The sequence below is a fragment of the Umbelopsis ramanniana genome (assembly GCF_025399195.1).
Source record: "Umbelopsis ramanniana AG unplaced genomic scaffold K450scaffold_3, whole genome shotgun sequence".
Taxonomy (NCBI): domain Eukaryota; kingdom Fungi; phylum Mucoromycota; class Umbelopsidomycetes; order Umbelopsidales; family Umbelopsidaceae; genus Umbelopsis; species Umbelopsis ramanniana.
The window spans coordinates 673,390-687,188 of NW_026252089.1; the positions used below are offsets into that span (position 1 = coordinate 673,390).

Consider the following 13,799-nt stretch of genomic DNA (forward strand, 5'->3'; position numbering starts at 1 on the left):
GTGAGAAAGTGTCTTGCACAGACGCCCAACCGAAATTTGACTAAGTCATAGATCATGTGACCTCTCATGGGCCACTCAGGCGTTTGCACACTGCATGAAGTTTTTGCTATAGGTTCGTTGAAACTAGGTCTCGTTTTATCCACTGCAGAGCGGAATATATTTACTGTTGCAAAGTGCAAGAAAGTACCAATTATTCTACACACTTCATAATTCTTTTAAAGAGAAAAAAAAATAAAAGAAAACCCATCAAAACTAAACGAAATATTTTGAGAATGATAATCTGTGAAGGTCGACAAAGTAAACAAAAAATAGACAGTTACATAGAAACTATAAGAAAAAAAATTTCAAGCAATAAGAATTTGCAAATTTCAAAAAAGAAAACCAAAATAAGGGAAGCTTCGTATATGTATATGTGTTTCAGAGTGGTCCATTGAAGCCATAAGTAGGGTCAAACGGTGGGTTAGGTGGTTGCCATCTGGCATCCATCATCACCGTATTGCTTTGAGTATTCGTTGGGTATGAAAACATGTTATTCGCGTACAGCATAGAAGCATCACCCTGAAAGGGCGAAAATGTTTCCAAATTGTGCAAGTCCATGAAATCACCCACTGGCTGAGATGTTCCATTGAACACCACGGGAAAGGCAAAGGATGAAGGGTAAACTTGCGAGTCTTGGCCAACCGGCGATTCCGTCTTAACGCTTGGGGTTGTTGTGAGGGATTGGGATTTATCCCGTCCCATTCCATTGATTTGACTTGGTGATGAACCGGTACTCGATGCACTGGAAGGTGACCGTACCACGGCGGCGACTTGTATATTCGCTATTCCCCCAGGTGGTATCGTGCGTTCTGGTAAAGAATTGGTCGGGCTGGAAAGCTGAATGTTATTAGGAGTACGTTCACTAGTTCCTGCATAACCAAGTTTTGTGGATTTTTTTCGACGTAACTTTGTCTGATTCAAACTGGTTGCTGCAGCAATGTTGCCTTTACGTTTTGCTTCTGTTGGTGTTGGCATCTTCATTTTTTTGCCAGACGATGACAGCGATAATGATGGTGTAGGTGGCAGGTTTTGTTCTGCTCGCTTTTGAATGTTAAAGATATTGTTCATGGCATGTAGAGTGTCCATAATCCACAATTTTCCTGCTTCTTCAGCTATCCTCTGTAACACGTTTGCGCTTTGAACAAACTTTTTTCGTCCCTCTGTCGTTAGTTTCGTATCCGATGACATGGCACACATCAAGTGGATCCGAATGGCTATGAGAAGTGAATGGCTGGTGTAAGGGCATTGCGAGGTCATAATGGGGTATTCTTGTTGCATGACAAAGGTTATATGGGTAATGAGAGTCGCTGCGTAAATACAAAGATCTAAGGAGGGTTGTGAGGCGACGGTTTGTTGAGAAGCATCCGTCTTGTCACTATCGGATATATATGGAGAATGCAAAAGTATCAAACAGGTATGTGCAATGAGATGAAGAAGGCGAGCAAACAGGGACTTTGGAGGATGCTGCAGCGTAAGGGAGATGTCCAGCTCTGTTCGAGGTCTTGCCACAACAGTGGATGGATCATAACGCAAATGCTGAGGTAATTCCAAGATATAGCTAGTAAGCCATGAATCGAGGGTTGCAAGCATCGTATCTAGTTTCCTGGAGGTGATAGATGTCAGCGACGTCTCAAATGGAATAGATGCTTCTCATAACTTACCAAGATGTTCGCATGTCTTCAGATTTGGTGGTATAAGAGTGATTGCAAATCCTGCCCACAATTTTGCCAAGCTTGACATAGTAATGAAAGTCTTGCATAACGACTACCATTTTCTCATCTGAGGCATAATCCTCTACCACAGGAGGTTGGATATCAATGTGTTTCTCGTCCCAAGTGAGTGGGTATCCATTGTTCATTGAGAAAAGTCTGTCTAACACAAAAAGTACCCAAAACACTCGACACCTGTCCCGCTGTACAGCCGAAGACTCGGTGGAGGGCTTTATATTTCGATGCAAGCCCATGATTCGAGCCATTGTATTGGATTCTGATGCCAGCATGGCTGATAACATCTTGGAACTTTGCCCGTTGGAGGTGGTTTCTGGACAGCAACTTGATAAGAGCGCCAGCGCACATATCGTGCTCATACGTGGTCTGTCCATGTACAAGTGCTTGATTTCCAGGCAATAGTCAAAGAATAGTCTGGTTGAGAACTCGATATTGGTTGGCATCATTTTTGCTCCAGCAGCAAAAATAGCATACAGGAACAAGGTTGAGAGAGAGTTTGGCTGACCACTGGCTCGAGCTTGAAGTTGAATAGCCAGGCATTTTTCTGATATAAAAGGGTATCGAGGGTGGACGTGCGTGAAGTATGAATCCAGCAAATGCGTTTGGTTATAGGATGAGACCACAGGAGGGGAAATGGTAACCTGCGGTAAATTAAATTCATTGGTAGTTGAGATGTTCCTGTTTGCAGATGTCAGTAATCCAGAAGTTTCTCCGTGGAAGTGGCCCATGCTATCAATATGATGTGCCTTTAAGATGCCCGAATTCATTTTCAATGGAACAGATAAATGGCTGGTATTTGCGGAGGAAGATCGGCTTCCTTCCTCTTTTACCATATTTGCAAGGCGCTCCAAAGCTTGATCTCTACCATAACGCTCAACAGATTGCTGCCATACCAGACGGAGTTTATCGGGATCAGTGTAGTGACATAAGGTTGAACTAGTGATGCAGATTGAGCAGGGCTGGATGATGTTGCAAACCCTTCCAGCTCCTTCACAGGTATGACACATGTTTGGTGGTCAATAAACAGAGAGGTACCAGTTGTGAGTCCACAGTTGTTTAGCCAATATGACGTCCTTTTGGGCCTCCCCTCCAACACCCAGTGCCAATCGTAGGCCGGTATAAAATGCGGAGATCTATTTTTTTGTGTGTTCATTGGATCAACACAAAGCACACGGTGGTTGAAGGGGTGACATGATGCAGCTAGGAATGTGCTTCCAACCGCTTGGCGTTTACTGACTTGACAGGGGGAGGTATACCCAATCATGATACCGCCATTGGTGATCTTCGGCTCCCGGTTTACATGCATTGTGGCCTTTCAGGGAGCTCTGAGGAGTTCGAAAAAGAGACTTCTAGCTTTTTTCCTTTAACTGTACTACGCACGTTTGGGTTACAAAGACGTGTGTGTTGTACATCGCATGTAAACAAAAAAACAAAAAAAAACTCTACACGAAATAAAGTATAGAAAAAGGACAACTTGTACATAAAGTGGATGGCATAGCGAGTGTCCAAGTAAATCAAAATTGCTACTGTCGCTTTTTCTCCTGAAAAATAGCGACCCCTCCTAAATTACTTTGTCGGTTTTATAACTTCCTGCTAGCGCGATGGCGTCGTTTGCCAAAAGGAAAAACCTTAATGCTCTGCCGCTTCAACGTGTAGGAAATTCTTTCCATAATTATGGCATGTCTCCGGCACCTTCACACTTTCACCTCAAATCCACCTTTCCTAATGAATTGTACTTTTTCTTTTAGACTTTAATAGCGGGGGATTGTATTCTGCATCAAGCCAACGGAATCAAAGCTACTTTTTGTTTGTTTTAAATGTTGAAGAGTGATAACGAAAAAAATGTGAAAGGTTCAATCATTTAAGCAACCTCAACGTTGGCAGGGAATTCAAAAACGACCTCCTTGCCAGTCAACTTGCGGTAGACGGAAGAGAAGGTGTCGAGCTTGTATTCCAAAGAGGTGGCATCCTTGGTATCCAAGAAACTAAAAATATTCACAAATTCATTAGATACACGCACAAATGGTTTCTAGGATTCAAATTATCCCTCAAATGATTTACTTACACCTTGATGGTCTTGGAACCGTCGACCTTGACGCGGGTTCTCTTACCAACAATCTCAGTGGGGTAGACGAGGTCATCCAAGATCTTCTCGTGGACAGCAGTCAAAGTGCGAGATCTGGGACGGGCCTGCTTCTGGCGAGAGTGGCGAGTGGGCTTGGGCATGATGCGACGCTGAGCAATGAAAAGGATGTGGCGGTCAGAGAACTTCTTCTCGAGCTCGCGGGTAAGTCTCTGTTGGACCTTGTGGAAGGACTTCAACTGAGGAACAGGGACGAAGACGACGATAGCCTTCTTACCACCACCGAGTTCAACCTGCAATAATACAATCAAAGTTTTAGCCAGTGTAATCGTAGCCATTCTGGCCATCGACCAAAAGTTTGACAGTGATATATTACCTCCTTGGCAGAAGAGATTTGAAGAGGTCTAAGCTCCTTCTTGAGCTCGGGAACATTGTTCTCAAGGTCCAAGAGAGCTTGAGCAACGCTCAATTCAACTTCATCAGCGGGAGCAGCACCAGCGGGCTTGGCGATTTTGTGAGAAGCCATGTTGGGACTGATGTGTAAGAGATTTCGAAAATGTCAGATTGGAAATTTTGTGAATGGTTGGTGAATGGTGAATAAATGGTGAAGGTATATAGACAGAAAGAGAATGATTAGCATTTCAGTATATTACACGTATTATCCATGATGGTTTGCTTATGTGTATGTCGGTTTGATCGATTCATCTGGCCACTCATCCATCCATCCATCCATCCATCGATGGAATGGATTCAAAGCGAACATCCACAGTCGTTCATTTTCATCCATCCATGGCAAAGTTCGTGTTGGCGTATCGTACGGTTGTATAGTATCGCTATCTGACTCATTTATCTCTTCCATCCCCCAGATGCATAATGAATAGGACACTCACAGGCGAGAAAGGAGGGAAACAGCAATCGGCAGGCCCACAGAGGGTATTTCAAAAATGTGAGTCCGCAATTTGGGGGGGGGAATTTCGATTTGGGGGGAGGGCTTTCGTAGCCACACAACGCCACAGGCCAAACCAAGCTTGCCAAGTAGTTCGTTCACCACATAGACATCATGATGACTGGAGCCATTGTACTTTCCTGGAAGCTTCAAATAACTCTTTGATGTTAATATTCTTGTATAGTTGTTTTTATTCTCACAAATAAATATCCTTCAGTATGCTCTATACTTCATTAGTGTACATGGTTACATCATCTGCTCCGTTTATGTTTTCTTAGGGCTCGAATTTAATGCCACGGCACGACCAGAGGCAGCTCCAGCTGCCGCTGCACCACATAGAACAAGTGAAATTCTTCCTAGTAGCTCTCCAGCAACTTTTAGAGAGGCAATTCTTAGATCTGATGTTGGTGCAACTTTGGCGAAAAATAACCTGTGTCTAGTTTGCGATGTGAAGGCGTATTTCGAAAACATTCCAGCAGTTACAATCGATACTGTGGTTGCTGTCAAGTATGAAGTGGAGGACGCTGTTACAAGACGCTATCAGTCAGTATTTCATCAATGCTATGTTTGAGCATCCGCTTCGGTCAAATGTCTTACATGATTCAGTTCCTTGAGGAGCAATAAGTCGGGTTGTCTCTTTGTCAACAGTGTCAAAAACTTTGTAAGTAGCATAACACACGGGAGCACCGCCAATCACTAACAATGGTAGAAACACGGCCATTGCAATGTAGTCTAAAGTGAAAAGTGACGTGAATGTGAAGGAGCTATGGTAAAACAAATAGCCCTAATACCGAGCGAGATTGGCAAGTGAGGTATTTTTTTTTTCTTGTATTGAAAAAAAAAAAAAAAAATGAAAAAGCTAACATTACTATTAATTGCGCTGACTGCAATATGCTACTTACAAAGGTATATATCTTTGCTCAACGGTTTTAACAGTATGCATCTGCGCCAGCATAGCACGGAAAAAATCAATTTAACAGGAAAAAAAATCTACAGATGAAGTGAGCGAAACAAGTGTTGAATGAAAAAGTACGTGGATTGAAATGCAAATTTCAGATTAATGCAAGGAAGAAGTGAGGGATACTTGATTGAAAACATTTTGATTAAGCGGCAGGTGCGCAGTGACCATTCATCCATTCTGTAGAGAAATTTCCTTTAATCAAAGTCGAGAAGTTACCGGTGTCAGATTCGAAACAAACTCGGATCAAAAGCCGTCGTAAACGCTCGTGCGAGCTTCTACAGCCTGCCAAAGCAGCGCGTTCGAACCACATGGTGGCTTCTTGAAGATTGACTTCAGTGCCCAAACCTTTTTCTAAGCAATTGGCAAGGTGGAACTGAGCGGCAATGTGGTCTTGCTGAGCTGCATATCGAAAATATTGCGCGGCGCAAGTCAGATCTCGTGTAACTCCTAGACCGTGTTGAAGGTGCAGACCTAATTTGTCCTGCGCGCGTGCATGGTTCTGGTCGGCGGCTTTTCTATACCAGTGCACCGCTTTGTTATTGTTTTGTGGAACGCCGATGCCATTAGCAAAGCAAAAGCCCAGATTGCATTGCGCCCAGGGGTTGTTTTGCTTTGCACTTTTGTAATACCAGTACACAGCACGTTTGGAATCTCTGTCTATACCCAAGCCTTCTTCATAGCAATAGCCCAATGAATTTTGAGCCAGTGCATTGCCTTGTTCAGCTGACCTCAGGAACCACTTTACGGCTTCTTGTTCATTTTTGGGGACTCCGATTCCGTTACGATAGCAATACCCAAGAGAAAGTTGGGCTGGCGCATGGTTTTCTTCAGCGCTGAGATAGTACCAGTACACTGCTTCTTGTTCATTGACAGTGACACCAATACCATTTTGGTAGCAATATCCAAGGGAATGATAGGCAAATATATTACCTCGCTCAGCTGATTTAATGTACCACTTGACAGCCTCGGTCGTGGAGCGAGAGATTCCTATACCATTTTGATAACAAAATCCAAGATTATGCTGAGCTCGTGCATGACCCTGTAATGCTGCCTTTCGATACCAATAAGCACCTTGTTCATCATCTTTTGGGGTGCCAATGCCATTCTGATAACAGTAGCCAAGGTTGCATTCCGCCCAAGGGTAGCCTTGTTCTGCGCTTTTCTTATACCAAGCAGCTGCCTTGACATAATCCTGGTTGACACCAATGCCATCTTCATAACAGTACCCAAGTGAGTTTTGGGCAAATGCGTTGCCTTGTTCAGCCGATCGTAAATACCATTTCACAGCTTCATAAACATTTTTTTCTACACCAATGCCATCTTCATAACAATAGCCTACGTTGTAGATAGCGACTGTTTCGCCTTGCTCCGCAGCTAGTTTGTACCATCGCATAGCTTCCGCTTCATCTTTTTCTACACCAAATCCTTCTCCGTAGCAGTAGCCTAGGATACCTTGGCCTCGAGCATTGCCTTGTTCAGCACTCTTCTTGTACCATTTGAATGCCTCTTGCTCATTTTTACTCACGCCTATGCCATCATGAAAACAGACGCCAAGACAGTATTGAGCTGAAGGATGATTATCTTGCGTTGCTGCACGAATGATCCATGAAACAGCAGAGACCCCTTGCTTTCTCATTTTCTCGGTCCATTCCTCTGCCTCTGTTCTATCGATGCGTACCCCTGGACGTCCGTATTTCCGGAAAAATGCCAAGCGAGCCATTGCTAACCCTTCGCCCTTTTCGGCAGCACTGAGATAGTGATGCTCTGACATGGACAAGTCTCGATCAACACCTAAACCAAATTCATAACAAAAACCAAGCACGGCTTCGGCTTGGGTATGTCCTTGTTCGTGTGCCTGTCTGTAATAGGAAATGGCCATAGTCTCATTTTTGGGGGTTCCGTTGCGGCCAAATAGATGGTTATCTGCCATATAAAAGAAGTGATTGGAGGGCTTGTCTGCATGTAACTGCGGTGTAGCTTCAAAAGAAGACTTAGATTTTGTTGACGGAGGACGTTGATGAGTTCTAGGTGTATTTCGTTCAAATTGAACTGGAGGAAGCTGTGGCTGAGTCATAGAACGTCGACGATGAAATTTTGACAGAAGCACCCTCTTTGATCGATGTAAAATATGAGAAAGATGCAGAGGACCTGTTGTCATTACTGCAAAAAATGGATGTGGGAAAGGGAAGTGGTAGGTCAAGAGGCAAAGGGGAAAGAGAGAGAGAAAGAAACAACAAAAAATATACACACACACAAAATAAAAAAAGAGGGAAGGAAAAAGGGAATCAAGCAGGAGAACGAGTTATCTCCCTCCTCTCCTGCCTAAACGCACATTTTTTCATAACAAGCAAAACTGGAACAAATTTGCAGCATCACTACCATCATCTGGTGTGTCCACATGTGGGGAGAAATATCACCATTTAAGTACTCTCCGTTTTACAACTGATTCATACCAAGTCATCAACATCTTTTGATAGAAGTTGTGAAGGAAGAAAGGTATACTCTGCTATGACGACACTGGCTGGTGCGTGACAATCTGCCCCTCTCTGTACTGCTTTGGATAAAGGGACAGTCGTACAACTGAAGCCGACCAGTCACCAGATGGGGTTTGCCACGATCCAAGGTGCATTGTGGACGATCGCCTAGTAGTGGCGTGATTTGCTAAAGTGTCAGACTTTGGTGAAATCGACACTACATTCATTCAGCTATAAAGAAATACATTTCCTTGCTTCAATTCGTTCTTCTTATTTTTTTTTTGTAGCGTGAATCATTTGAAGCAAGTGGGCTCAAAAGGTGTTGGCCGCCTTGATTCATCTTTCTGTCTCGAAGCAATTGGTTCTCTGAGATTAAATATGGATGGTCCCTCTATGGCCAGTCTGACGCTATAATTTTTTTTTTTTTTTTTTTTTTTCGTGCCAGCCTTATCCACTCTGAAATGACATCCACACAATGTTCTACTACATCGTTGGCTACACTTCCACACAAAACACATAGCCAACAGTGCTTATTGCCACCGACTCGACTCAAGCATTGCGACTCGGATTTCGAGTATTCCATTCACTCACCGCCGCCTCGATTCCAGCGTGAATTGACATACATCTTCCCGGCAATGAGACGGCAAGAATTGAAGCGGATACTTGTCGTTCCCGTTATTCAAAGATGCGATAATGACATGGTGGGAGTTACAATGGCCGCCAATGCAGAACGAGATGTCAGATTAGAACTGGTATGTAGTTTTTCTTTATTACTCCACTTTGTTCGCCTTCAGCCATAATAATCTTATCCGATATGTTCAGTTCGTCGAGTGGGGAAAGCTTGTAGTCGATCGCCTGCGGTCAGTCGGTATGTGGGCCGATATCATGGACCCTGCCTCAGGTTATCCCGTAAGCAGAATGATTGATTTTATTACGGCGTCCAATCGACAAGAATTTACTAATACTTTCGTCTAGATCTATGGCGCCCCAGGTGCTAGCCCATATCCAGATGTACAAGGCACCCAAGCACTCTTGAAATACGACATTCAGAATACCGGTTGCTGCCACGTACTCCTTCACCCTACTTGGGGCAGTAAAATTTACCCATCCACCATGTTCACCACCGCCCCAGCCGATATCCTCGCCCGAGTTATTGAAGAGATACAGCGCTCTCACCCAGCCGACAAATAATCTTTCTCTATTGAACCTCTATTTGTGGATCTATTCAACATAGAATTTACGTTTCTATTTTCCTTCGTTTTGCACTACATTCACACATTTCAAAGCCTAATTCAACCACGTTTTGTAAATATAGCATCAGATTCTCTCAACTAGAATCAAACAGACATTAGATCATATTAAAGATTTTTTCCTTGTAAAATTGGATATTGTGTTTATTGCTTATTTCTTTCCAGACTTCTTGATACCGCCAGAGACTGTAAATGATTGAAAGTAGGTAAAGGTTTAGTATATTACGTTTCCATTCAGCATTTGCGTCTTGTGAACAAAAAAAAAAAAAATAAGTATATAAAAAAAATAGTGTACATACCAAGAGGACCCTTGCCAGCAGCCTTAGTTGCCATCTCCTTGAGCTTCTTGGCCTCCTCTTGTTGCTTCTTCTTGAAAGCAAGATCCTCCTGAAAGAATCAAGCGACTTGAATGAGTACATGTCTAGACTGGTGGTAAAGTCATGTACACTAATCACTTACTTCGTCAAGATCACCTCCCTTCTTCTTGGCTGCCTTCAAAGGCTTAAGTTTTCCACCTACATACCAAACTTTGTTGAGAAACCAGTATCTTATGCAAGTTATTTACTGGGCAAAGTATGCTTCTTACCTTGGCGTCCGGACATGTTCAACAAAAAAACCGATATGGAGGGAAAGGCTACCACTGAATGAATTTTTTTTCTTTCACCTCCCAGAGACGATTCACGTGATTTCATCCAACCCATTTTGGATGCGTTTATTCACGTTCAGGACCCTGAGACGGTTCATGTCGAGGAAAATCATTATTCAGTATCGGTGTATGCTAGAAGTCTCTTGAATGGACATACGAAAAGTTGTTAATCTTGCTCAAAGTATGAATGAATTTATAAAGTATTAGTACCAAACGGACAAATCTAGTATACTTTATCAGTTCAGGCGGCATTTACTACCGAAAGTGTGATATTTAATCTGAAAGCTTTATTTACATTATCAACGTTTAATTGTTATGACCGATGCTTCAACTCCTTCCACAATGCAATTACTTTGTCTTCTCGCCAGTCTCCCCAAATCTCATAGATTCCAAGGATATCTTGCACAATTTCCACAATGGCGGCCATATCAACATTGAGGTCAGCAAACCACTGTCGCATATCTAACTTGTCACCAACCGATCCAGGTGCGAAGTCGGCGTGTTTAAGCACCACCGTTATGTAGATGGCGGCTAGGGCAATCATGTGTGGAGGGTATAAAAGGCAAACATCAGTGCGATACGAGTCGTTGACGATGAACCATGCGTATTGTAAGCCTGCTTCTCGTATACCGAGCTCCGTGGCAAAATGAGTAAGAGAGCGATATGGGTGCCACACAATAAGATAAAATTCCAATTCCTCCAAAAGATAGAACTCAAATTCAGCAACGCTAGAACTGTCGTATCGGAAACCTCCAATGTCTAGTGGACAGACACCCATCTATCAGCTGTCTGGTGCATTGAATTGGCAAATACTGTATGAAAAACCAAATTTACCTTGCAAGACATGTTTTGTTTCTTGGACAATCATCTTGATATGATGTGGGCATTCCTCGATTTTGCAGGCCAAATACACACACGTTGCCATGACCAGCATTGGATCCGTGCTTCGATAGCTATTTCTGTAAATGAATCAATGGTGAGTAAAAACGTCATATCTTGTAACTTATTTTCAGTGTAGGCATACTTGGTGTAAAACCGCTTGAAATAAACAAATGCAGTGGCCACAACTTGCTGTCGCAGTTGAAGCCGCTTTGCCAGTTTCTGGATCACTGTCGATTACAAGCATTTATGTTGAGAGTTAGATGCAAATGGTACATCCGGGGTGTTCTGCACTATCAATCAAGACTTACAGTTACAGAACCAAATGTTCAGCTTGACAATGTCAACCTCAGAGACATACTTTAAATCTTCTTGCCGACTTTGGACTATAGTCCATCGATCAAGCAACCAATGTTGGCTGTATACGGGGCAGAATCAGTTACTATGCAAATTAGAACCGCAGTTATGATATTTGAAATGGTAATTACCTGTGTGATGATGTCCAAAAGTTGGCAGCCATAAAACAGTGTGGTGAAAGAAAACAGGAGCGCTTCTTCAAGCGAAAGACTGGCTTTTTGGCCGAGAGAAATTTGGGCTTTTACCCCATTCAAAATTGATTGTGCTTTTTATTCAAGTATTTACATTTAAAACTCATTGTATTAATTCTCAAGATAGCCGTAATGATGATTAAACGAGCATCTTAGACATATAGGGACCTATAAAAATAAACATTTGGTAAGAGACATGAAGTGCAAAGTTGACCAAAATATCTGTGTTCCAACTCACCATCAAGATAATAGCCCAGCTTAGCGTAGTAGTGTCTCACGCCAACGCCAGAAATGACACTTAGTTTGACACTGCCATGTTCCTCTCGAGCAATACGTTCTGCCTCTTCCATAAGGAGGGTTCCAAAACCTTGATGCTGGAATTTGGTTGGGTCGCGGTTGTGCATGGGGACTACTGAGCCATAGACGTGCAATTCTCGAACAATCGATGTTTGACCAGCACTGGTAAGTTCAGGCCGGAAAGTTTGGGGTGAACACTTTCGCAATCTCAACAATCCGATCAAAATATCTTGGTGGGGGTCTTCATAAGACAAGAATGTCTCCCAGCCGCCGTTAGCAACATAGTCTCGGCGAATCAACTCCACTTGATCAGGCTTGATCTTGTTATGAATTTCAGTAATACCAACTTCTCTGGTTCGAACATCGCGACATTCAGTACCCAGATCCTTCATTCGGTTGAGAGCGAGTTCTCTCAAGTTACCATTCTCCACACCGGATGTAACAAGTGGCATTGGGATATCTCGCTGCACTCGGTAAATTCGAGTCCACGGGGGTACCAGGGCCAAAATGCGTGCGACAAGATCAATCAAGGCGTTTGGAGTATAGTTCTTGTAGCGACCAGTACGCCAGAGTTCATAAAGACCGGTACCGCGAATGACAAGGGTTGGGTAAATTTTTAGACCGTCAGATCGGAAAGCTGGATTTTCAAAGTATTCCTTGAATTGCTCAATATCACGTTCCATACCAACGTTGGGCAAATCAGGCATCATATGAGAAACCACTTTGTAGCCAGCATCTTTTGCCAACTGGAATGATTCACTAACGGCCTTGACAGTGTGGCCGCGGTTGGTATCTCGAGCGACATCCTCATATACACTTTGTACACCAATTTCCAAACGAGTACAACCGTATCGAAGCATTTGACTTAAATGGGGTTTCAAGCAGTAATCAGGTCGAGTTTCGATGGTAATACCGATACATTTAGTTTGACTCTGCTGAGAAAATCTAATGAAAGTCGCGAATTATTCATACTGCTTTGTTCGGATGGAATTCTGGTTCATTTAAACAAACATACCTGACTGCTTCATCCACGTCATTGCTAGAATGTCCAGAGAGGGCGTCATGCAAATTGGAGATAAACCAATTTCTATAGTCCTCAGGCATGGACATAAAAGTACCACCCATGATGATATATTCTACCTTGTCAACAGAATGACCCAAGCTCTTGAGTTGATCTACACGTCCTCGAGATTGTTCAAATGGATGATAGCGAGCTCTAATGGCTCTCATAGATGTTGGTTCATAGCCAGTATAGGACTGAGTGGAGTATTCAAAGTCAGAATCAGGTCCTCCTGGGCAGTAACTGAGGGATGATAATTTAGTGCTTGAGCTATTCGTAAGGCACAGTTTGACGTTGTCAAACTTACACGCAGATATTTCCTGTCATAGCAATGTGTGGGCATCTGTGGGGTTTGCACATGACAGCGACGACGGCAATCTTTTCAACAGAGTTGATTAGGAGGTGATGAAGGCATATGTTCGATGAATAGATCTATCGCTTACACCAGAGGCTGTTCGAACAGGCTTAGCCTTGAGTTGAGGAAGTAGCATTGCCTTTTGGTGCTCGGGAATAGCAGAGATAATGTCGACCAATTTTGGTTGTTTCTGTAGTTTGTTTTTACGAGAAATTCTCGATTTGAGAGCATTCAAGTTGACATCCTTCTTGCCTTCCATGGCAGACATCATTTCGGCAACAATTTCGCCGCATGCCTTTACCAAAAGTTCGGTCTATCGTAGTAAAAAAAATTGGTTAATGATCGTCTATTGCTTTAACCGTTGATGATTTCCGACATCTGACCTGCGAAGGACCTAAGTGGAAGGAGAAGTGTAAGTAATCATGCCTCATTCAATACTTCATTGCCATGGTTGATTCAATGTACCTTTCTTTTTTGTAGGTGCCACCATAGTGAAAGCTTTCGTTTGTTAAGAGCTGATCTCGGTTTTTTTTT

At 43.0% G+C, this 13,799-nt stretch overlaps 6 protein-coding genes across 6 annotated transcripts; all 6 read right to left on the reverse strand.

Moving 5' to 3' along the window:
* Positions 1-128: 128 nt before the first annotated feature.
* Positions 129-2,894, reverse strand: K450DRAFT_221257 (uncharacterized protein). The gene is made up of 2 exons (XM_051585689.1): positions 1,701-2,894; positions 129-1,642 (listed from the first exon to the last, which is right to left on the reverse strand). The coding sequence occupies exons 1-2, from the start codon at positions 2,771-2,773 to the stop codon at positions 418-420; spliced, it is 2,298 nt and encodes a 765-aa protein (XP_051449055.1). The 5' UTR covers positions 2,774-2,894; the 3' UTR covers positions 129-417.
* A 586-nt stretch (positions 2,895-3,480) lies between these two features.
* On the reverse strand, positions 3,481-4,548 carry K450DRAFT_221263 (uncharacterized protein). Its single transcript, XM_051585690.1, has 3 exons — positions 4,226-4,548; positions 3,832-4,142; positions 3,481-3,751 (listed from the first exon to the last, which is right to left on the reverse strand). The coding sequence occupies exons 1-3, from the start codon at positions 4,373-4,375 to the stop codon at positions 3,628-3,630; spliced, it is 585 nt and encodes a 194-aa protein (XP_051449056.1). The 5' UTR covers positions 4,376-4,548; the 3' UTR covers positions 3,481-3,627.
* A 511-nt stretch (positions 4,549-5,059) lies between these two features.
* K450DRAFT_268046 (uncharacterized protein) lies at positions 5,060-7,830 on the reverse strand (the record flags this gene model as incomplete). Its single annotated transcript, XM_051592862.1, has 3 exons — positions 5,060-5,319; positions 5,393-5,527; positions 5,973-7,830. The coding sequence occupies 3 exons, from the start codon at positions 7,828-7,830 to the stop codon at positions 5,060-5,062; spliced, it is 2,253 nt and encodes a 750-aa protein (XP_051449057.1).
* A 1,336-nt stretch (positions 7,831-9,166) lies between these two features.
* On the reverse strand, positions 9,167-10,116 carry K450DRAFT_221275 (uncharacterized protein). The gene is made up of 4 exons (XM_051585691.1): positions 10,067-10,116; positions 9,940-9,995; positions 9,780-9,867; positions 9,167-9,666 (listed from the first exon to the last, which is right to left on the reverse strand). Exons 1-4 carry the CDS (start codon positions 10,080-10,082, stop codon positions 9,632-9,634), a joined length of 195 nt encoding a protein of 64 aa, XP_051449058.1. The 5' UTR covers positions 10,083-10,116; the 3' UTR covers positions 9,167-9,631.
* A 261-nt stretch (positions 10,117-10,377) lies between these two features.
* K450DRAFT_221280 (uncharacterized protein) lies at positions 10,378-11,615 on the reverse strand. The gene is made up of 5 exons (XM_051585692.1): positions 11,494-11,615; positions 11,317-11,423; positions 11,151-11,235; positions 10,961-11,085; positions 10,378-10,885 (listed from the first exon to the last, which is right to left on the reverse strand). The coding sequence occupies exons 1-5, from the start codon at positions 11,523-11,525 to the stop codon at positions 10,440-10,442; spliced, it is 795 nt and encodes a 264-aa protein (XP_051449059.1). The 5' UTR covers positions 11,526-11,615; the 3' UTR covers positions 10,378-10,439.
* K450DRAFT_221281 (uncharacterized protein) lies at positions 11,554-13,780 on the reverse strand. Its single transcript, XM_051585693.1, has 7 exons — positions 13,731-13,780; positions 13,649-13,659; positions 13,354-13,578; positions 13,218-13,288; positions 12,866-13,153; positions 11,792-12,795; positions 11,554-11,721 (listed from the first exon to the last, which is right to left on the reverse strand). Exons 1-7 carry the CDS (start codon positions 13,753-13,755, stop codon positions 11,693-11,695), a joined length of 1,653 nt encoding a protein of 550 aa, XP_051449060.1. The 5' UTR covers positions 13,756-13,780; the 3' UTR covers positions 11,554-11,692.
* Between the last annotated feature and the right edge of the window lie 19 nt (positions 13,781-13,799).